Below are 23,109 nucleotides of genomic sequence, written 5' to 3'. Positions count from 1 at the left end.
GGAATGCCCTGTGCCTTCATTGGCCCCCATCAAGGCTTGGGAGGGGGGAATCTGTGTGTTTCTCTACCTGCCCCCACTGAGGTTTGAGGGGATTTAGGGGATGCAGAAGTTGTGCCTGTCTGCATTGACCCCATGGAGACCTAGGGTTAGTTGCACCAGAAGAGAGATTAGGGAATGCTGTAGGAGATTGTGGTGCTTCCCTTATCTGCAATACTCTGTTAGAGAAGACTAGACTGGAATAAAGCTTATTATTAACCCCTTTGAAGCTGTTTTCCTGTCTCACCACATCAAGAACGAACCTGTTAGAGGCTTTGCGTACCCACGAAGAGAATTTAGAGAACCCCATGGGTACGCGGACCACATTTTGAGAATTCCAGATTGAAGGGGTTTTTTTGTTTGTTTGTTTGTTTTTTGTTTTTGTTTTTTGGTGAACCCTTATGAGCCATAGGGTCAACGTTTGAATGTGGGGTAGTGAACTTGCAGACAATCCCTTAAATCTCCCATACATAGTTTGTAGTCAGTGCCTGGCAGAGGCGGGGCTTTCTCGGAAACCTAAACTGACGTTTCTTTCATTTTGCCGGGAAACTCACAAGACTTAAATACTGCTCAGGTGGGTAATGGACACCCCCTCCCCAGAACCTGGCATTTTACCCTTTCAGCTACGATATAGTGCCTTTGCTAATGCTGTGCGTGGGGTTCCCTCCAGCCCTCCCATCCCCACTCCCTCTCTCACCCTCATCCCCACCCGCACCCGAACCCTCCCAGCAAGTCCGGCTGTTCTTCCAGTTCAGGCTCTGGGACTCAAATTTCTCTCTGTCCCTTCAGGGAGACCCCAGGAGACTGGGTACGGAGCAACATATTTCCTTCTCTCCCTGATGGCTCACTGCCTTCCGTAACCCATGCTCTCGGTACTCCTTTCAGCGCTGGGACGGAAGGGGCGCAGCCTCATCCCTTCCTGCTCAGAGTTTCTGGCCGCTATTGAAGCTTGGTCTTCCCGGAGGCTCACCTGCAGAACCCATTTAAATAGCATCTGGCCCGTCTTGGTACTGAATGCAAGGTCCCCAAGAGACTGGGTTTATTCCTGTCGCTACGGCTGGGAGTGAGAGTGTTTTAAAGAAGTAGGATCTGCAGTACTGGGCTCTGGCTGATTCAGACAGGCAAGGATTTCTTACGGTAGGTAGGTAGGGTGTGGCACTAAGGGGGAAGGAGAAAGTCAGGACTTTGGTTTGAGAGCTTACACTAGTCTGATGTTTACTGTCTCAGAAAACCGCGTTCTCCCCCTGACTCGCTATCAAACGTCTTACTTTCCTCCTTACCTGGAGAGGAAGGGTTGTACATTGGAGAGAACTCCGGACTTGGAACCAAGATCTGAATCTGAATTCTGTTTCGAAACTGGACAAATCACTTCCCATATTTGGACTTCAGTTTCCCCTGTTAGATGAGAAGGGAGTACTTCTTGTGGAACCTTCCAGCGCTACCTTTCAGACATCATGAAAACTTTGGCCTTGTTGCCCGGGTCTCCTATGTTTTCCCCCATTTGGGACAATGTATTTACTGCTCAGTCCCTTCCTGTTCTCCTTTACTGAAAGCTGCTGCAGGGGCAGAGATCTTCTGATACTTCAGGTTGTATTATCCCAGACTTTCTGTGGAGCTGTTCTGATTGCATTTTGCGGCCCCCACCCAGCCTCAGTTAGGATTGACCTGATTGTTCCTGGTCCCGTTCTTGCTGAAACTTGGGGCTGGATGTATCCGGCTGACTTGGCAGTCGTATGGAGTAAATGCGGACTTTTGCACTAGCTGAGTCTTAGGGAGAGCCTGGGTTTTTACTACTTTAAGAGGATTATTGACAAATAATTATATTAGACACTTACTATGTGCCAAGACAGTTAGGTGGTACAGTGGATAGACTGGACTCCTCCTTAGTGAGTTCAAACCTACCCTCAGACACTTACTAGCCATGTGATCCTGGGCAAGAAACTTAACCCTGTTTGCCTCTCAGTTCCTCCTGTGTAAAATGAGTTGGAGAAGGAAATGTCAAAACACTCCAGAATCTTTGCCCAGAAAACCCCAAATGGAGTCAAGAACAGTCAGACAGGAATGAACCTGAAGGACAACAAAAAAAAAAGTGCTAGGCACTATGCAAATGCTGAGGTTACAAGGAAAAGCAAAAATAACTTCTGCTCTCAAGGAGCTCATATTCTATGGGAAAAGAAAACATGCAAATAACTGGATATTTGTTAAAATATTATTAAATACTAAATAAAAACTTGATAAATATTAAAATATCTTAAAAATAGAAGTTAGGGCTGAGCATGGAGGGCCAAGGAATTTTGCCACAGGTTTTCAGAGGGGTAAGTCCACTTCCCAGGAATTTTCACACTCTTAGTATCCTTAGGAAGTTTAGCCAAGGTTAGTAATGACTATTTGGGACTGTTTTGACCTTCAGTGTTGACTGAATGTTCATAGTTGTGTCCTGTAAGATATCTCTTTAGAATTATATTTTTTTTAAATAAGCAAGGGCAGCACTATTTCTTTGCACACGTTATTGGGATACCAGTGGGAAGTCTCCTTGGCTTCCCCAGGGAGCCCCCTTGGATGTGAGATAGTCCAGGTACTGACCTGTAGCTCAAGGTGAAGAAGAAGCTGGGAAAAGACTTCATTGAGCATGACAACCATGACCATACCCAATAGGACTGTGTATTTAGAAGTGTCAAGACCTCACAGAAATCAAAGCCATGAATTGAAGAATACAGCATCTTTAATTGATTTACCAGGGTACCAAACCTGCCATCCTGAGGGATATCTCAGCAACTGACTCATAGGGAAAGACTCTGTCAACCGGGTGAAGCCCAACCCTCAAAATGCAGAGGAGCCCAAGCTGCTTTGAAAGCAGAAAAGTTTTATTAGGAGGAAAATCAGATAACAGTGCCCAAGCTCCTAGCACAAAATACAAAGGAGCCCATATGGCAAGGAGAGGCAGGGGAGATTTATGCTTGAAAACCACAAAGAGGAGGTACATGGAGTGGTTGGGGAAAAGAATGTACAATCTTTCCCTGGAACAGGTCCACACTGAAGATGATTTGTAGGAAAAATTGACTATGAAGCTGCTTTAGGACAGTTGGGAGGAATGGTGGCATAGCTCAGCATAGTCAGCCAGCAAAAGTATCTGGGAGCGCCTTTGACTTACTTCAGGCTCCTGATTGGCTCCTTTCAGAAAATAGGATTATTTTGTGTCCAGTGCATTAGCCTGGTAAGGTCACTCAAAGAAAACAGACATATTAATCTCCGGGGTACTTCCATAGTTTTAATACTTTTAAAATAGGGGGAGGAGATAGTATGAGGTAGCAAGGCCTGATCCTGAGTCCCCAGTGGCCCTTGGCAAGGAAACCCACTTCATTCTGGCTGTTTTGCCCTTCATGCCTTGAATCCCAATGGAAGGGGACAAAGACATTAGAAGCTGAACTCCAGCTTAGCCTAGGTCCTTTTACATGGTAAAATATTTGGGTGGGGGTACTTAGGGTATAGTTTTGCCCAACCTAATCTTGAGTAAATATCTGAAGAGTAGCACCATTAAGGGAGTGGCAAGTAACATTTGGGATTAATCATTTTCTGTCATTATGTTAACAATTTTCTGTCAGAAGATAATCTGATGAGAAAATTCAAGAACTGGAGGTAGAACACAAGGTGGATAGAAGAGTTAAATAAAGACTAGTGGTAGCAGCAAAAGGTGGAGTAAATACTGTCATCAAAGTATATTGCAGACTACCTGAAAGAAGACCTCAATGAGGACACTGAGACACATCACAAATTTGACTCAAGACATTATAGTTCTCAAAACATCTGCTAGAACCCTTTTCTTCTCCCTCTCTTTCCTCAACCAGAACAGCTAATACTTTTTAAAAACTTTCTTTAATGATAGTTTCATCCTTCAAAATGTGGAAAAACCAACCAGGGGAAGTCCATTTTGAATCTGACTCTTCTCAATAAGGAAAACTGGTTGGTGGGTGGAGGGGACAGAAAGTTTGGTGAGGAAGTGATCGCTCTAACTTCGAATTTGTGATAGAGAAGTGGAGAGCCAGGCAGTGTTTGACAAAGGCTCTAGATTTTAAGAGCAGACTTCAAAGGGTGCAGAGACAGAAGAGGTTGAATTTCATGGCCCAGATCTACAGATTTTCCAAAGCAGTAGGACACTTCTTAAATCTATTGGAGATTTCTTTTAGACTGTGAGGTCCTTAAAAGCAGGCATTATCTTGCTTTCTAACTTGTATCACAGTGCTTTATACACAATAAGTAGTTAGTAAATGCTTTGTCATTCATTCAATCAGCCATGTTTGAAGACCTCAGTCCAAGACTGCTCTCAAAAATGAAATTCTTCAGTGATTCCCATCAGGAAGACAAAGGGAATTAGCCTAAAGAAATTCCCCTATGAGTGCTTAGAGCACTTTTCAACCAACTTACATTTTTTTAAATAGTTGTAATGAAGGTGAAAACAAGGTCAGGTAATAAAGAATGAATTAAAAAACATGCCCTTGTCTTCTAACAATAAAATTCAAAATTGCTGAAACATGGATTGAGCTGAGACTGGTAAAGAAAGCTATGGATGACAAAAAAAAAAATTCGAGGTTTCCTTTAGGATTTAGGTCACAGCTTGGTAAGACTCAGGATAGTTCTGCAAAAACATGCTCTCTTTGGAAACAACCACAGCCCATTACTAATTGAAACAAACCATTTTGTTGACTTGAGAGTTACTCCCTGAATAAAGTAGGGACTGCCTACTTATGTCATCAGTCATCATCTTTGACTTCATTTACCTGTTCTGGGGCTGAAGCCACCACTTCAGCAAGTAAGGTTCCCTGAGGCTAAGTAAGTGGGTCACTCACCTGAGCCTAGGGGAACTTGACTTTTGCCCTCTCTTATTGAATGGAGACTTGTCTGTTCTCTGACCTCTTCTTTCCCTATTTCCTGCCACCTTTGCCTGCCTGGCAACTGGTGGAATTGTTTCTGGCAGAGAATTCTGCTTCCAATAAAAAGTCAAGTCGACAACAGTGTTATACTGGCATCTATGGATTACTTAAGATTTCACTTTTCTTTTTTTTAAATATTATTTCAGCATGGAGTACCCTTGTGGTCTTCTCACCCGCTCCAAGCAGCCAGGTAAGTCTGCCCTGAATCCAAGCAAGGATAAGAAAAAGGAGAGAGAACTCCAGAACTCTATAGGCCATCTGTGGAGTCTTTGGTGCTGAGAATTGAGGGCTGTTGTGCATTTCCTTCCTCCAGTGCCTCTTAAGAGCATCTCTGTGGCTGTGTCTATCTGTGAGTTTGTGGCAGATGTGTCTGCAACCCTGGACTACAAGAATGAGGAAGCAGATCCTGTGGAAGCATTCTTTGTGTTCCCCATGGATGAAGACTCTGCTGTTTATAGCTTCCAGGCTCTGGTGGATGGGAAGAGTATAGTGGCAGAAATACAAGAGAAGCAGCAGGTAGTAGACATGGTGCCCCAGGGCTCCCCTTTGCATTCTTCATGTTAAATTGGTATGTTTTATTGTAGTCTCAGTGGGAAACACTGAATTGCTTTTGTCCTCACTTGAGCTGCTGTTTTGCCCATAGTGTTCTCCTCTGTTAAATGAGTGAACTAAGAAGTCCTCCAGGGACTTTCTGGCCCTGAATCTCTGTTTCTTGACTGAAGCCCTTTGGAGAGAAGTCAACCTGAGTGGCTTTTGCTTCTGCTCTCAGCCCTGCTATCATTTTCTTGCTGACTGCCTTCCCTAACCCCTTTCCTTATCTTCCCTTCTGCCTCTCTCTCTAAAGCCTTCTTTTCCTCTTCTATTTGTTCCTAAGACTTCTTCATTCCTGTTCTTCTTCTCGCCCCTCAGGCCCAGGAGAATTATGAGAATGCCATCTCCCAAGGCCAGCAAGCCTTCCTTCTGGAGCAGGATAGCAGCTCTGGTGACATCTTCAGCTGCAGTCTAGGAAATTTGCCCCCTGGCCAGAAGGCTTCTGTCACTCTGAGCTATGTTCAGGAACTATCCCTGGAGGCAGATGGGGCTGTTCACTTTGTCCTGCCAGCCATCTTGAATCCACGCTATGTCCTGCAAGGTGAGGAGCCTGGCCTCCTTCAGTAATAAGGGGGTGGCAGATTGTGGATGGAAGAACAATGGGGACATCTTGTTCTACCTGGATCCTGTGACCTAGGTAAGAAAAGGGATCTGGGATCCTCACTGTGTGGGTCATTGCAGAGTCAGCTGAGGCAGACAACATCACCTCTCAAATCCCTCGGGTTCCTGGCAAGGAGCTGCCCTACACATTTAGTGTCAGTGCCAACGTCTGCTCTCACAACGGCATTGAGAAAGTCCAGTCCAACTGTGCTCTGAGTCCCCTGCAGTACTTGGAAGATGACAAGACTGTTGCCCAGGTAACTAACTAAGCAGGGAGCATCACTGCCTTGGTGCCCCTGCCCACTTCCATACCTCATAGACCTCTTTTTTGTTTCAAGTTACTGTCCAATGTCCTAAATTCATCCATAAGATGGTCATATTGTACCCTCTTCCTCTCCTTCTAGACCCAGATGTTTCTCCTTTCATACTAACTCCATCCCAGAGCATCACTGACCTATGGGAAGTTAACTCTCCAGCCCCTTGTTCACATCTAGGAATCCAGAAGAAGCTCCTGGAATTTTCCTTCTTGTCTTAGTATGCTCTGCTCTGCCCCATCCTCTTTCAGGTTTCCTTGGCTGAAGGGCATCAGTTTGATCGGGATGTGGAGATTCTGGTTTACTACAGAGAGGTGAACACACCCAGTGTGTCTGTGGAGCTGGCCCAGGCTGATGCCAAACCAGGTGAGCCAAACTCAGGAGCTTGCTCACCTTGCTGAGGAACTACCTTCCAGGCATGCTGATACTTGGCAGAGAGGTACTGAAATAGTTGTGGGATGGTTGTAACTATGGTATGCAGTGGTAGTCTCAGGAATCCAAAGAGGGAGATTCATTACCTTACTGAAAGAGAACAAGGAAGGATTTCATTGTTATCCCAAATGTAGAAATGCTAAAGCTTAAAGAACAAAGTTACTGTTCTGACTGTTGAATGTTATACTAGGATAGTTTGACCTACTTTAAAATCATAATGTAGTATAGTCTCAGACCCAGAGTCCCAGAATTGGAAGAGATAGCCAAGACCCTACTGTCTAATGAAGGATCTTTTTATAGAAGCTGTTGTCAAACTATGGCTTCCCTGTCATGTGCGTGCACAGTTCACTTTGTTGGTAGGACCTTACATTTTATCCATCTTCAATTGTAGGTGCTTAGATTGGGCACAGAGTTCTAGCTGAATGAAATCTTTTGGAAGTCTGCCTTGTGATGTGTGACCAGCCCAGTTGTTTAGTCCGATATATCTCTCCAATATCCTTCACATAGTGTCAAGGGATTTAGATGTAAAGCCTGAATCTGATGGCTATTTCTATACTTTTCTTTGGCAATTTTGTGAGTTGTCTTAAGTCCTTTTGCATTTAAGACAAAAATGCCAACCAAATGACACCAAAAATAAAAGCTCAAGGTGTAATAATTAATCTGTTTCCCCTTACTCAACTCCTTTCCCACATCATTTTGTTTTCTGGCGTCTTGTGGTATGTATTTTGTGGGGTTTTTTATGTTTTTTTGTTTTTCTTTTTTTAAAATTTTTTATCTTTGGTTAGGTTCCCTGATGGGAGATCCAGCTGTGATGGTGAGTTTCTACCCTAGCATCCCTGAGTCTTGGGGAGAGAACACTGCTGAATTTATCTTCCTCATGGACCGCTCAGGGAGTATGTCTTCCCAAATGAATACCAAAGAAGGTGCCCAGTTGCGCATAGATAGTGCTAAGGTACCAGTTTCTTTTCCCTTTTATGCTCCTTTTCCATATCCTTTTTTTTTCAGGAGTGAAAATGGAACTCATGGGATTATTCTTCTAAGATACTTATGGTGGGCTGAATTTGAATGTGACCACTTTAAGGTTAACTCACTGGGACTGGAAACATGGAGGGAAGAACAGGGGGAGACCCAAGTATCACAAGAATCAAAAATGGCAGACTTTATTTTTTTAAAATCTCTTCTCTGCCTTTCTTCTCGCTCAGGAAACTCTGGTCCTGTTGCTGAAGAGTTTGCCCCTTGGCTGTCTTTTCAATATCTATGGCTTTGGATCCTCCTTTGAGTCATTCTTTCCGTGAGTCTCTGGCTAGAGTTGCTGAGGTGGGGAGGAGGATAGAGGGTAAAAGGCGAAGTTTTGAGGCAGATATTACAAATGGCATAGTTACAGAATTCTAGTATAAGCCGTGTCTTTGGAGCTGGGGCTTATGAGAGGGGGAGGAGGCTTAAGTTCCTGACACTGCTGGAAAATGTCTCTCATGGAACTCTCATGTGTATGTATGTATGTGTCTCAGAGAGAGTGTGGAGTACACACAGAAGTCCATGGAGGAGGCTGTGCAAAAAGTAAAGGCTCTAGAAGCAAACCTGGGAGGGACTGAAATCTTAGAGCCCCTGAAGGACATTTATAGCAAGTCCTGCAGGCCAGGCCACCCTCGGCAGGTGAGGAACTGGGACTGGGAGAAAGGGAGACACAAGTCCTGTTTAGTTGATGGGTCCTTAGCATTAATCCTGTCTGAAGTCAGAGGTGATCAGGTTTGTTTTGGAGGCAGTTGGGGTTCAGTGACTTGCCCAGAGTCCCCCAGCTAGTAAGTATCTAAGGCTGGATTAGAACTCAGGCCCTGCTGCCTCCAGGGCTGGTGCTCTATCCGTTGGGCCACCTAGCTGCCTCATGTTAAATCAATCTTAAGAACAGATTGGGGAGGTCAAATAGAGTCTCCCCTCATATAAGAAGGATCTCACCCCTTGCACTAGTAATGAGACCTATTGGCTATTCAGTAACAACAACTGAAAACTCAAATAGCAATTTATGATGCCAATGACACGAATGAGAAATTATATAACTGATAATGATATAATTTGTATCATTTCATTCCTACAACAACATTGTGAGGTTGGTCCTACAGATGTTATTTCCTCCACTTTACAGTTGGGCAAACTAAGATTTTGAGTTGAGTGACTTGCTCCTGGCTACAGAACTAGTTAAGTGATAGAGATGGCTTTGAACCCAGGTCTTTACTGATGGACTCTAAGTCCATCCTTCTTTCTATTACACCCACTGCCTCTCCACATCTCTGCAGGGTTACAGTGAAAGGTCCTGCTCACAGAAAACCCTGACTCAGCAGTTTAGGAGGCTCTAAACCCTCCCAGGTGCTCTGAATGAATCACCTCACAGTTGTTGAGATATTTTTAAATGCTTGGCACACTGTCTGGCACATAGTAGGTGCTTATTGCCTTCTCCTTGCCATGGCCCCATATCAAACCTCTGACTGCATTTACTAGGCTGCTGACAAGTGGCCTCCAGCCTCCCCTTACGGACCCACGGTAGTGTGGAACTGAATAGTGAGGAAGCCTGCTCTACAGTGGGACATCTGCTGTAGTTTGGGTCAGGAGAGCCCTGGGCTGAGGAACCTGATGTGACTTTGACAGGATCTGTGGCTGCTTGTCTCCCTCTGCAGCTCTTCGTCTTCACAGATGGAGAAGTTAGTGATACTCGGAGGGTCGTTGCTGAAGTTCAACGCCACAGTCAGAATCACAGGTATGGTTTTCAGGATTCAGCCTGTGACACAGACTTACTCACCATGGCTCTGATCCTCAGTTTTTTCATTTGTAATATGATGGGGTTTGGGCGAGACAGCCTCAGAGGTTTCTTGCTCTCTATTTATGATTCTTTGATGATGAGTTGTAGATGGCTAGGTACCTAAAGAAGGACTCTGATCCCCTACCTGTCCTCTACCCCGTAAGGCATTTGTCCTCTAATTCCCCACTGAAGTAGGAGTCAGGAAGCCTTTCCTAAAACTACCTTTGGCCAGCCTGCTGTTTTCTCATTACAGGTGTTTCTCTTTTGGAATTGGAGAAGGGGCTTCCACCAGACTCGTTAAAGGCATTGCTCGGGCAGCTGGGGGCACTGCAGAGTTCATCACAGGCAGGGACAGAATGCAGCCCAAGGTGACAAGGTTTTCTTTTTTTCACAAATATCTGTTTCCCACTGAGGCACCACAGTAGCTACCTGAGCAGGGATAAGTTCTTGTCCTGTGCTCTAACGTTTTTTGTGTTGAGGTGCTTGGGAATGTGTCTGGTGGGTGAAGAGGGACTTTTGCCTTTCTGGGCCTTGAGCCATTACAGCTATAGATCTGAGAGCCCTTAAGGGTGGAGCAGGGGTGACCTCACTGTGTCAAAAGTGATCCAGGACATTCCCTGGGAAAGTCTCTGGTCGTGACAGACAGACACTTAAGGGACATGAACATGAAGGGTTTGAAAGGAACTAACCTCAGAGACCAGGACCTTTCCTTGCTTCTCTGGACATTATGGCTCTACAGCTTGGACTTACCTTTGTTGTGGACTGTAAAAATCCCACTATCCCAAGTTTCCTGTAAATGACAAAAAGAATTGGGGGAACAGGTTGCTGTGATATGTTCAGGAATTTGGAAGAGTGTTGAAGCCTGGTTTCTCACCTGACCAAGGAGGACTAAATGTCTTCTCAGCCCTTAGTTATCCCCTCCCATCAAGTCCCCTCCCTTCCTGTAAACTCTCCTTTTCTTGGGTTCCCTTCCACCTCAAGCTCTGCAGCCTCCATTCTGTTCCCCTAGGCTCTCCGGTCCCTCAAGCGGGCTCTGCAGCCAGTGGTACAGGATGTCTCCCTGACCTGGACTCTGCCCCCTGGGATAGAGACTACCTTGCTCTCTCCAGCTCCTACTGTCATCTTCCAGGGTCAGAGGTTAATCGTCTATGCCCAGTTGAAAGGGACAAATGCAGTAAGTGCCCATTCCCACTTTTGGGTTCCACGGTTATGGTAGCAGATGTCCAAACAGTGTCCTGGGCTTTTCCTTTTCTGTCAGTGGGCATGTGGGCTTATCTAGAGGAAGGCACATGGAAGGGAGGAGCAAGTGCTCTAATTTCCTTTGCCTTCAGGTGTACCTGGACTTTGACAATGTTTTTTCCCGAACATAACTCCATTCTGATCTAGCATGGTATGTGGGACAGAGTCATGGCTCTGGGATCCAAGCACCTAGCTTCAAATCTCAGCTCAGATACTGATGAGTTATGGTCAGGGACAAGTCACTGAGCTCCTTCGGGCCTCTGTTTCCAGCTATGGAAAATGAGGAAGTCAGACTGGATGGACTCTGAGATCACTGCAACCTTTAGAGCTATGATCTTATGTTTGTGATTTAGACCTCGAGACTCCCCTTAAAGGCCTGTCTGCATTTCCTCTTCTAGTCCCAAGAGGCAGCAGGTGAGGTGTGTCTTCACTACATACTGCAAGGTGATGCCTTCAAGAACACAGTGCCATTTTCCCTGGAGCCCAAAGCAGATGACAAGTAAGAATCCTTGGTGATTCCTCCCTTCTCTTTTACCTGCCTGTTTTTGAGGCTTCTCTTCCTCCCTTTCTCATTAATTTCTCTCCTCTGGACCCAGACATCTATTCTTTTTATTCTCCATTTGCTTTCCCTGGTTATTGGGAATTCTTTGTAATTCGAGGTTAGGACTGCCTTCCCAGGTCCCCATAGGTAGCATAGAAGATTTCTTGTTCCAGACTTACTATTCACCGGCTGGCTGCCAAGTCCTTGATCCAGACCCTTGACGGACATTTACAGGATGCTGCAGAGGAGAAGAAAAGAGTGGTAGATGTCAGCCTTCAGTCGGGAGTTGTCTCCTCTCACACTGCCTACATTGCTATCAACAAGGAGCTCAATCAGCCCATTCAGGGGCCCCTAACTCGCAGGGATATTCCATTGCCTTTTACTTATGGCAGTGCCTCGGCTTTGCACCATATTGCAAGAAGTGCAGGTAAGGTGGACCTGAGTCCCTTTACTTATATTCTGGAGTTAAAGAGGTCATAGTGGTGTTTTCTCTTTTCATTTCTGGAAATCATGGCTGGAATTTTCAGATGCTTTATTGGAGTAGCTTTCCCACTGCAGTGGGATGGGAGGAAGCATCGCTTGGGGGAGTTGGAAAATCTCAGAGAAGAAACAAATAAAGGGGAAAGGGAAGAAATATTAAGAAGCAGAAATCTTAGAGGGTAAGACAGCCATACTTGCTAAAATGATAGCTATTATATTCCTGTATCCCTGAAAGTACAGTTAAGTAGATGGGTACAAAATGTTCTGTAGCTGGGTATTACCTACCAAGAAGGTATTGGGGATACAGTGAACAGCTGCTATAGGGGACGACTTTGACACTTACAGAGACAGAAGCTCCTGGGGGAGGATCATATAGCTAGAGATAGAGAATATGTCAGGGGCCACACACCTTAAAGAATAGTTTTTCTTCCTTTGCACTTCTTACGTGACCTAGGGATACTGAGGCTGTTCTGATCTTAACTTCTGTCCTGCTGGTTTTCAGGTAGTTTAGCCTGTTCTGCTCGCTTATGTTCATATTCTGTACCTCGGATTTCTAACACCTTTGGAGCCTGTGCTGATTTAGGTGAGCTTGATGACTGGAATGATAGCAATCTCTGTGCCTCAGACTGTTCCACAATGATGTCTGCCAGAAGTAAGATTCCATTTTTTTCTTTTATATTATATTTTGGTCTTTTCTACCTGTAGGAGCTATCGGAAAGTGCTCCTCTCCATTCAAAAAAACAAAGACTGCCATGAGTGCATATTCAGCGAAGACTTCTTTTAAAATGGCATCAACCCCAGGGAGCCCAAATATCATGTTCACAGAGAATTTCATGGCTAGAGGTGAGGAGGACTCTGGACTCTGCTTTGTGTCATTACTCCTTTGTGTGCTGCAAATGCCTTATTCCAAATGATTATTCCTTTGAGTCTTTATCTCTGAAAATATTAGGCAAAGGAAGGAAGTTGATTTGTTTCCATATTGTCACTCTGGGCCTTGCTTGACTATCTAGTCCTTTGGTCACATGTCATTTCTTCCCACAGGTGTACTCTTCCTGGTGACTAAGCATCACTTTCTTCTCCTCTCTTCTCTGCTCAAATCTTCTCCAGACTTTCAGTAAAAGGAAAGGACTCTTGTTTATGCAGGTTGACACTAAGCAGCTCCATCTTTTTCCAGGATCTGCTATTACAGATATGTCTGGAGTGCTCCTTACTATGTGATCAGTGAGGTTATAAGGAGTCACTGGAGTTTATTAAGAAGGGAAGTCACATGGTTAGATCCGCATTTTAAAAAAATTCACTTTTGCAGATGTCTGGAGGTTGGATTGGAGAGGGGAGAGGCTTAAGGCAGAGAGGCCAGTGAGGAGGCAATGCTATAATCCCAGGGGCAGTGAATTAGCTTGATGACCATGTAGGTGGACAGAAATGGAAGAGAGTGCTGTGGGAGGTAGATATGATCAGATTTGGAACTGATCTGGCTGTGTGGGGTGAATAAGAGAAAGTGAAGATGATTGCAAGTGTGTAAATCTGTCGACTCAAAGGATGGTTATGCCCTCAAGAAAAAGAAGTTGTGAAGAAGGATGGATTTGGGGAGTTAGATAATGAGTTCTTTTTTGGGCATATTGACTTCGAGATGCCCACAGGTTATTGAGTTTATAATTTCCAGTAGATATTTGGTTATGTGAGATTATAGGAGAGAAGAGGGTGAGAAATATAAATCTAGGCATCATCTACATGGAGATAAATTAAATCTGTGGGAGCTGGTTTTGTCAGCTACTCAGTATAAAGAGAAAATAAAAGTGCCCAGGAAGAACCTTTGAGCATAACCACCACAATTAGGTGTTATGGTATCAGTGATGGTCTAGGGAGGGAGACTGAGAAAGGTTGGCTAGATGGAGAACAGTGTTACAAAAATGGCTAGAATTATAGCCATTTGATTCCTGTATCCCTTAAACTAAAGTTAGGTAGAAGAGTTAGTATCCAAGAAGCTAAGGGTGACTCTACTGTTAATTGCTGCAGATAGGTTGAGAAGGATTAGGACTGAGGAAAGTCTATCTGATTTTTTTTTCTTTTTAAATTAATTAATTAATTTTTACTTTAGAACATTCAGTTCCACAAGCTTTTGAGTTCCAAATTTTCTTCCCCTCTGCCTCTTTCACCGCCCCCCCCCCCCAGAGGGCATGCAATCTGATACAGGTTCTACATATACCTTCACATTAAACATTTTCACATTAGTCATGTTGTAAAGAAGAATTATAACCAATGGAATAAACCATGAGAAAGAAAAAACAAGACAAAAAAGAAGAGAGAGTGAGCAAATAGTTTGCTTCAATCTGCATTCAGACTCTGTAATTCTTTCTCTGGATGCAGATCGATTTTTCCAACATGATTTGATTTGGAGTTGTCTTAGAACCTTGCATTGCTGAAAGGAGCCCAGTCCATCAAAGTTAGTCATCACAGATACAATGTGTCTGTAATTGTATACAATGTTCTCCTGGTTCTGCTCCCCTCACTCAGCATCAGTTCATATAAGTCTTTCCAGGTTATTCTAAAGTCCAACTGCTCATCAAATAGTATTCCATTACATTCATATACCACAGCTCATTTAGCCATTCCCAAATTGATGGGCATACCCCTGATTTCCAATTCTTGGCCACCACGAAAGAGCTGCTATAAATATTTTTGTACATATTGATCCTTTTCCCATTTGTAGCTCTAGAAGTGGTATTGCTGGGTCAAAGGGTATGAACATTCTTATAGCCCTTTGGGCATAGTTCCAAATTGTTGTGCAGAATGGGTTGGATCAGTTCACAACTCCACCAACAATGCATTAGTGTTCCAAATTTCCCACATCTTCTCCAGCATTTATAATTTTCCTGTTTTGTCATGTTAGCCAATCTGACAGGTGAGATGTGGTACCTAAGAGTTGTTTTGATTTGCATTTCTCTAATCAATAGTGATTTAGAGTATTTTTTCAAATGATTATGGATATCTTTAATTTCTCCCTCTGAAAACTACCTTCATATTATTTGACCATTTATCAATTGAGAATGACTTGTATTCTTATAAATTTGACTCAATTCTCTGTATATTTTAGAAATGGGGCCTTTATCAGACACTGGTTGTAAAAAATTCTTTCCCAGTTTTTTGCTTCCCTCCTAATCTTGGTTGCATTGGCTTTGTTTGTACAAAAACTTTTCAACTTAATGTGATCAAAATTTTCCATTTTTCATTTCATAATATTCTCTATCTCTTGTTTGGTCATAAATTCTGTTCTCCATAAATTGGACAGGTAAACTATTCCTTGCTCTCCCAGATTGCTTATAGTGTCAGCCTTTATATCGAGATCATGAACCCATTTTAACTTTATCTTGGTATATGGTGTAAGATGTTGGTCTATGCCTAGTTTCTGCAATACTGTTTTCCAGTTTTGCCAGTAGTTTTTCTTAAATAGTCAGTTCTTATTCCAGAAGCTGGAGTCTTTGGGTTTATCAAACAGTAGATTACATAAGTCATTAACTACTGTGTCTTATGTACCTAATCTATTCCACTGATCCACCACTCTTTTTCTTAGCCAGTACCAAATATTTTTGATGATTGCTGCTTTATAATACAATTAAAGATGTGGTATACTTAGGCTACCTTCTCTAGCATTTCTTTTCATTAATTTCTTTGATATTTTGGACCTTTTGTTCTTCCAAATGATTGTAATTATTTTTTGTTTTGTGAAAATCAATTTTTGTATTTAGCTTTGGTCTTTTAATTAGGAATGCTTCAAAGTCCTCCATTTTATTAAATGACCATTTTTTCCCATGAAGGAGTATACTCAGTTTTGCTGAGTAAATGATTCTTTCTTTTTTTGGGGGGGGGGGCAAGGGGAGGGAGGTAAGGCAGGGCAGTTGGGGTTAAATGACTTGCCCCAGGTCACACACCTAGTAAGTATGTCAAGTGTCTGAAGCCGGATTTGAACTCAGGTCCTCCTGACTCTAGGGCTGGTGCTCTAACTCAACTGTGCCACCTAGTTGCCCCATGAATAGATGGTTCTTGGTTGCAATCCAAACTCCTTAGCCTTCCAGAATATCATATTGCAAGCCTTCTGATTCTTTTATGTAGAAGCTGCTAAATCCTGACTGTGCTTCCACAGTATTTGTATTGTTTCTTTTTATCTGCTTGCAGTATTTTCTCCTTGACCTGGGAGTTCTGGAATTTGGCTATGATTGGCTAACCTTGGAACTTTCATTTTGGGATCTCTTTTAAGTGGTGGTCAGTGGATTCTTGCCATTTATATTTTATCCTCTGGTTCCAAAATATTAGGCAGTTTTCCTTGATAATTTCTTGAAATAGATGTCTAGCAACTTTTTTGATCATGGCTTTCTGGCAGTTCAATAATTGTTAAATTATCTCTCTCTGATTAACAGGTCCATTTTTTTTACAATGAGAAATTTCACATTTTTTATTTTTTAAATTCTTTTAATTATGTTTTATCATATCTTGATGACTCGTGGAATCTTTTGCTTCCCCACATCCAATTCTAATTTTTAAGGAATTATTTTCTTCAGTAAGCTTTTGTATGTTGTTTTTTCCATTTGGCCAATTCTATTTTTTTAAGGTGTTATTTTCTTCATTGAATTTTTCTATGTCTTTTCCCATTTTTTGTGTTTCTTTTACCAAGCTGATGACTCTTTTTTATTTTTTTTTTATGATTCTCTTAAATTACTCATTTCCTTTCCCAATTTTCCTTCTACTTCTCTAATTTCCTTTTAAATATCCATTTTAAGTCTTGTAAAATGAATGCTAAAAATGTCTTGACATATAATGGGGAAGAAATAAAGTACTATTTCAAAAAAGTATATTATTGGGGGCAAAAATGAATAAAAATCCTTTTTAAGCTCTTCCGTGAGTTCTTTTTGGGGCTGAGACCAATTTACATTTTTTTTTTGAAGTTTCACATGTAATCATTTTGACACTGTTGTTCTAAGTTTGTGACTTAATTCCTCCTTATCACCATAGTTACTTTAGATAGTAAAGTTCTTTTTGTTTTTTCTCTGCTCATTGTTTCTGCCTATTTTGTGACTGTACTTGTATGTGAGAATTGGGCTTTGCTCCTACGCTGTCCCATGCCTCTTGTGCCCAGGCTCTTGGGCCTTGCTACTAGCTTTCACTGGGCCTCAGGGCCTAGGTGCTGGCTTGCACTGTGGGTAGGGTCTTGCTGGCTGGCTGCCTAGGGGTAGGATTTGGGAGGGGGATATCACTATTGATCAGGAATGGGGGCAGGACTATTTGGTGGCCTGTACTGGGGAACAGACCTTGCTGTCCTTTTGGTCTGGGGATCCTGGCTTGCACTGGGGTGGAACCTACCTGGTGGATTGCCTTGGAGCTCAGTAAGGCCTTGGGGGAAAGTTTTTGGGGGGTAGTTGTCTGAGGCCCCCTGGATATAAAGCTTAGGGGCTTTCAAACTAGGGTTACTAGAGGGAGCCCTCTCTATTTTAGACACATCCCCTCCAGAGTCTCCGCTTCTGCAGCTGATTTCCCTCCAGAAGGCAGATGGTTCCTGGGAACTGGATGAAGCTCTGGCCTCAGTCCTGGGTGTGAGTGTTCAGAGTGCCTTAGCTGCATTGCCTGACCAGGTAAGGTCCCAGAGAGAGGAGGGTATAGGGTGGGGGGTGTATTGGGGAAGAGCAAGACAGAGGTAACTAGGGAGAGCAATCCACCTTTGGAGAGAGTGAGGGGAGTCATTGCCCTTTAGGTGTGGTCTGTGACTGAGAGAGGTTGATGGAAATGCTTTCTAGGCCTTAAAGCTAGATAGTTCCTCTTGTATAGATGCTCAGTAAACATTTGTTCATTGAGGAGAGCAATAAGAGCAGAGAACTGGAAGGAGAAGTAGATGATCTATCTGGGATCAGTCTTTTGTATGATCCTTGATGGGTCAAGTACCATCCAAAGGTTTGGCTGCTTGACCCTTTCTGAGGTCCTCTGACCTGGGCCTTTGCGTTTCATATATTCTCTAGAGTAAAGATGTCCCAAGATGGGCCACTATCTTGGCTGTGCTGTGGATGCACAGCTCCAGTTGGGACCAGAGAGAAGAATGGGAACTCCTGGAAAGGAAGGCTGTGGCATGGATCCAGGCTCGATCTGGTAAGGGTTCTCTCTTGAGAACCTGTTTCCTCATAAATCAGGAGACTTACTATTCCCTCAGGCCACAGCCTCATTAACCTGTCTAAGGTGGGAGATGGAGGGATTCATGACCCAGTTCCTTTCTGTTCCACTTTTTTGGTCTTTAAACCCAGAGAGAGAACTCACAGATAGTGAGGGACACAGAGGAGACCAGAGAAGGTTGGAAATGCCTATGGGAAAGGGTGGTGGGATATCAGGAACTCTCCACAGAGTAGTCTTGGCTCTCTTCACATTCCTGCTGCCAGGCTGCTAGCATCCCTCCTACTTTAGTCCCATAGATGCCCCCAGGGTGAGCCTGAGACTGCTCTAACAGCTATTCACTCCTCTGCTTTCAAGAACATTGTACCTCAGAAGTGCTTGTGGGGCCAATGAAAGTGAAAGGGGAATTTAAGGGATAAGAAAAGAGAAAGAGTATGATTGTTGGTAGGAATATAGCAGTGCCTTCCTTTAAACATCACAAACACTTAATGAATGTTTGCTGGATTAGAAATGGTTAGGGGAGGCAGAATGGGAGAAGGGGTTACTAGGTAGTACAGTGGATAGAGTGCTGGACCTGTAGTCAGGAGGATTTGAGTTCAAATCGAGGCCCATATGCTTCCTAGCTATGTGATCCTCGGCAAGTCACTTAACCATCTTTGCCTCAGTTCCTCATCTCTAAAATGATCTGGAGAAGGAAATGGCAAACCACTCCAGTATCTTTGCCAAGAAAACCCCAAATGGGGTCACAAAGAGTCAGACACTACTGAAATGTTACAAGTACAACAAGGAGGAGAAAGAATGAACACAGGAAGGAGGGGATACAGACTGATGGAATGAATCTACTTCTGTGCTTTTCCTAGCATTTGTCCTGTTATCCCTCCTCTTGTGTTTACAGATTCCTCCCTGGGTGAATGCATCAAAGCTGCCAATGCTCTCCTGAAATCATCTGTGGATCCTGCTGTCTTTGGTCTGTGAGAGTAGAAATTAAGATGTTTATATTTGACTGCTGCTCCTTACCCTCTATGCTGCAAAAACCCGTTGGTGTGCCTTCCTTTCTGGCTATGCTCATTCCCCATACAGACTGGTCCATCAGGTTCCATTGGGTTCAGTTTAAGTATTTTTTAAGGGCCCTGCTTTGTGTTGGGCATGTGCTAGGAGCTGATGCAATGAATACAAAAGTGAGAGCCTTCTCACAAACAGTTTGCATTCTACTGAAGAAAGTAGCAAGTATACAAGTTAGCAAATTTGAACATATGTACCAAATAAATAAAAATAATTTTATAGAGGGAGGGGAGAAAGTAGGATGAATCAAGAAAGAACTCTTTCAGTTCCACAAACACTTTTATACTAGATCATTCTTTGTGGTAACGAGAATCTCTGTCATGGCATAAAATCCATGAAGTTCAGGGCTTTGGAAGGCAAGTATTACTCCAGCTTTTCCTTTTCCCCCCTTTAGATTATCTCAAGCATGTTAAAGAAAGAATGCTTTTCCCCTGTTTTATAAATGAGTAAACAGGAGAGAGATACCTAGTTTGAAGTGTCTTTTTGTCTATGTGCAGGTAGGGTCTTTTTGTCTATGTGCAGGTAGGGTCTTCACTTTTGAAGAGAGAGTTAAAATTTAGATGGAGGTAGGACATGCATCCACCATGACATATGTTATTGTGTAAGAGAACTAGAACTATTTGTATTAGATGACTTGAAAAAAATTCTTGTAACACTTTATCTTGCACACTCCCAGGACAAAGCTAGTGAGCAGGTAAGGACCCCAAGCAAAGGGAGCTAGAGGAGAAAGAAAACCATTAATTTTAACCTAACTCTGTGCCTGGAGGATGGGCTTGGGAAGAGATACCTAAACTGCACTGGACCATTCTGATTCTGTCTGTATGGCCTTTACATCCCCTACCTCTGTAAGCACTGATGAGCTCCCCATGCCACTTATGGCAGCTCATGGACACAGAGACTAATCTGTGGTCATGGAGATAGAATTATGACTATGGGCTGGGGGTCCTTGGCTTTTATGCCCTGTTCCCTGCTAAACAACAATAGTAGTAGAGAGATCTAGTTTGGAAATAAACATCTCCCTCTCTCTGAGATGAAGGAAAAGGCCTTCTCTGCACATTACAATCTTATATCCTCACGTGTTTTGTCATGGGTAGTAGTTTTTCACAAACCTGTTATTTCCTGCAAATATTCTACTACCAAGAATAAAATGACTTGCCTATTAGTGCTCTTTGTTTTATTTGGTATTTTCTTCTGCCTACTCACAGTATCTTGGTCCTTATAGCCCTAAGCTGCTATCCTGATTGCCCGCCTTTCCCAGTGGGCAAACTCCACCCCTTCTGCTCTTTTTCTCCCATATGCGTCCTACTGTCCCACCTCATAAGTAGGACTCCATATTTCAGCCTCTAGCCCCAGTTCCCTTGGGTTTGGTGCTGCCTGTGTCAAGACTTCCCAGGAATGTTTAGATGAGCTTGCAATTCATGGCATTGTTGGAAGAGAAAGAGCAATGAAATGATCTAAGATCCTTAAAAATCTCTCTAGTCATCTGGTATTGCGAGAACATTCTCATTCTGTTTAGTGGAAGATGCACAATCCTGACTGTAGCTGTTCTCACCTTTCTCATTTACTTATCAATATTTTAGGGAGACCTGGGGGCCCTAAGCAATTACATTCAAGATCTTCCTCTAGGCCAAGGACCTTGATGCTCAGGGGTTGACAGATTTTATAAATCCTTGGGCAGTCCCTGGAAGGTTCCTTCAAAGGTGTGGAGACTCCTAATATATTTACAGGTTAATCTTCTGAAGTGTGTGTATATGTAGGGAGGAATTCTCACAACTGGCTAAGGGCAACGTCCATGTCAACCACAACCAGTTTTTTCAACAGGCCTTTCACAGGACACCAGCTACAGGCCATCTTAGCAAGCGCTTTCCACAGGCCCTCAGACATTCATGATTGGCCAGCAGTATCCTAGGGGAGCAAGCAAGTTGTAGTTTTAAAGCAAAGGCCACTTATGGGTGACAGGAGTGATTTCTAGGGGTAAGGGGATATTGCAAATACAAGTCTGTAACACAAGTTAATATGTGTTCTTAGAACAGGCGTAGCTAATACAGCATGGAAGTATCTTATAAATCAAATGCAATTAATATGATCAATACATGCTTCATTAATCATATCTCATCTTAATAGCATTAACTAATGTAACTAACTCAAACTTCATCCCATTCTGCTTAATTGACTAACACTCCCTGATACCCACTAAGTCACAATGAACTGAGCAAATACTGATTAAATCAAGTAGGGATACCAAAATTATCTTTACTGTAAGAACTGTCCTAAGACTCAGTAATAGGAAGCATTCTTAAAACATTAACTTTAAGCAAGCAGTTTCCATGACAATCTTAATATAGGAGTCACAAGGAAGTCACCATGCTAAGGGCAGTAAGGGAAGGAGCAAATACAAAACAATATTAGCCCCTGGGGCATCTGAAATTTTATTTGGGAAATAAGACCTCCATGCAAAAGTAGGAGGAAAAACTGACCTTGAGTCAGGAAACAAAAGTTTTAGTCCTCCCTTGCCACTGATTTTTAGAAGATTCTTCATATTTTAAAAAAGGTAGGGTTGAGAGTGAGGGGAAGGAAGGCTAGGAGGGGAATAGGAACAGATGATTCTAAATATAGAAATATATTTCATTTCTATATTTTATATTCTCATCTATTCTTTGATTGTCCTTTGGGGCATAGTTCCAAATTGTTTTTTACAATGGTTGGATCAGTTCACAACTCCACCGACAGTGTTTTCACTTATTTTAAATGGAATTTCTAATGACTTGCCAACAGTTCCACAGCTAGAAAGTGTGAGAGATATGATCCAAAATCTCAGTCATCTTTCCTGCTCAGCCTCTCCTATGTTCTTTTGCTTTCATGCTTGTTGCTAACTACTTGGACTATTTCATCTGACCCTTTGCTCTCTTTTGAGATTTTTGGGGAAGTACTTTCAAGCAGGCTATTTCATCATGTCTTATGGGTCTTACTGAGTTTGTGGTGGTTTTGAGATACATTTGTGGGATTTGAGATTTTGCTAGATGGATATTGCTTGTGTAATTGATTAGAGATTAGAGATTCGTCAAAGAAAACACTTTGGGTTTTTTTTCCTACTCTTTGAGAAAACGTTTTGTGCCTTAGTTCATTTGTAATTTGTATATTTGGTGGTTCATCCAGAAAGGTTAGATAAAAAGCAAATCCAGGTCAAGGCTGCCTGATATTGCAGTGGATAGTGACTGAATCAAAGACAAATAAGTAGAATGTGGAAAGTGGTAATCAATACCTTCGGCAAGGAGAACTAGCAAATCCCAAGGATTCTAGGCTAATTAATAGTGTCTAGAGAATCCAGCTACTTCTGCTCCTTTCCCTAGTCCCTGCTGTCTTCTGAAAAGTTGCAGAAGAAAAGAGAGAGACTGGGAAGGAGGTAAAGGGAAACATGGATGAATAAAATAAGCCATCCAGACAGGAGAAACTTACACATTTTGAATGGGAATGAAGCAAACACTGATGTTTAGGTGCTTTTATGGATTTACCAGACTACTTCTGCCTGTAAACCCTTGGCTGAGAAGCTCCTTGACCCTAATTCCAAAGAGAAGCCTAGAACCAGTGATGTGCTCTAACTCCTCCCCTCCCCCCTACTATCTCTACCCACCAAAAGAAGGCAATTTACTCTTAAGTTTCTGTTCTTCACATGTCACTAAACTACAATTCATACAGAATCAGAATCTTTTTTTTTGCTAGATTCTGTTGTACAAATTTAAAAGACACAAATGGCAGTAAGATCAACTAATGTGAAATACTCAGCAAGTTTGAACAGAAAACACCAAAATTTCTTTTTAATGATTATGTGAATAGACACTATTGCAGTCAAAAGAACTTTTATTCAAAACAAAAGTTGTCAAATGCCTTTTTTAAAAAAAGACTGGGCACTGTTCACTTTCAAATCCATAGTTCTCTCAGCTGCTT

At 42.7% G+C, this 23,109-nt stretch overlaps 1 protein-coding gene across 4 annotated transcripts; it reads left to right on the top strand.

The window, feature by feature from the left end:
- Positions 1 to 502: 502 nt before the first annotated feature.
- On the top strand, positions 503 to 20,326 carry LOC118839669 (von Willebrand factor A domain-containing protein 5A-like). 4 transcript variants are annotated; one of them, XM_036747175.1, is made up of 19 exons: positions 503 to 610; positions 5,111 to 5,154; positions 5,278 to 5,480; positions 5,874 to 6,096; positions 6,237 to 6,412; positions 6,721 to 6,835; positions 7,687 to 7,853; positions 8,104 to 8,192; positions 8,410 to 8,554; positions 9,571 to 9,650; positions 9,946 to 10,060; positions 10,702 to 10,866; positions 11,330 to 11,430; positions 11,646 to 11,899; positions 12,455 to 12,535; positions 12,658 to 12,795; positions 17,440 to 17,576; positions 17,958 to 18,084; positions 18,998 to 20,326. In XM_036747175.1, the coding sequence occupies exons 2-19, from the start codon at positions 5,112 to 5,114 to the stop codon at positions 19,075 to 19,077; spliced, it is 2,439 nt and encodes an 812-aa protein (XP_036603070.1). In that variant the 5' UTR covers positions 503 to 610; position 5,111; the 3' UTR covers positions 19,078 to 20,326. The 4 variants fall into 4 exon arrangements, with proteins under 4 accessions (XP_036603070.1, XP_036603073.1, XP_036603071.1 ...); XM_036747176.1 differs by lacking the exon at positions 503 to 610 and adding an exon at positions 1,128 to 1,173; XM_036747177.1 differs by lacking the exon at positions 503 to 610 and adding an exon at positions 1,605 to 1,623.
- Positions 20,327 to 23,109: the final 2,783 nt, after the last annotated feature.

The sequence above is a fragment of the Trichosurus vulpecula genome, chromosome 2 (assembly GCF_011100635.1).
Source record: "Trichosurus vulpecula isolate mTriVul1 chromosome 2, mTriVul1.pri, whole genome shotgun sequence".
In the NCBI taxonomy this organism is placed as follows: domain Eukaryota; kingdom Metazoa; phylum Chordata; class Mammalia; order Diprotodontia; family Phalangeridae; genus Trichosurus; species Trichosurus vulpecula.
This window is presented reverse-complemented; position numbering and strand designations above follow the sequence as displayed.

Excerpts from the sequence above, each read along its gene's own strand:
- LOC118839669 (XM_036747175.1), top strand. The coding sequence starts at position 5,112 with ATGGAGTACCCTTGTGGTCTTCTCACCCGCTCCAAGCAGCCAG. Across the intron at positions 9,651-9,945 it reads CGCCACAGTCAGAATCACAG|GTGTTTCTCTTTTGGAATTG; the intron begins GTATGGTTTTCA and ends TTCTCATTACAG. Across the intron at positions 12,536-12,657 it reads TGGAGCCTGTGCTGATTTAG|GAGCTATCGGAAAGTGCTCC; the intron begins GTGAGCTTGATG and ends TTCTACCTGTAG.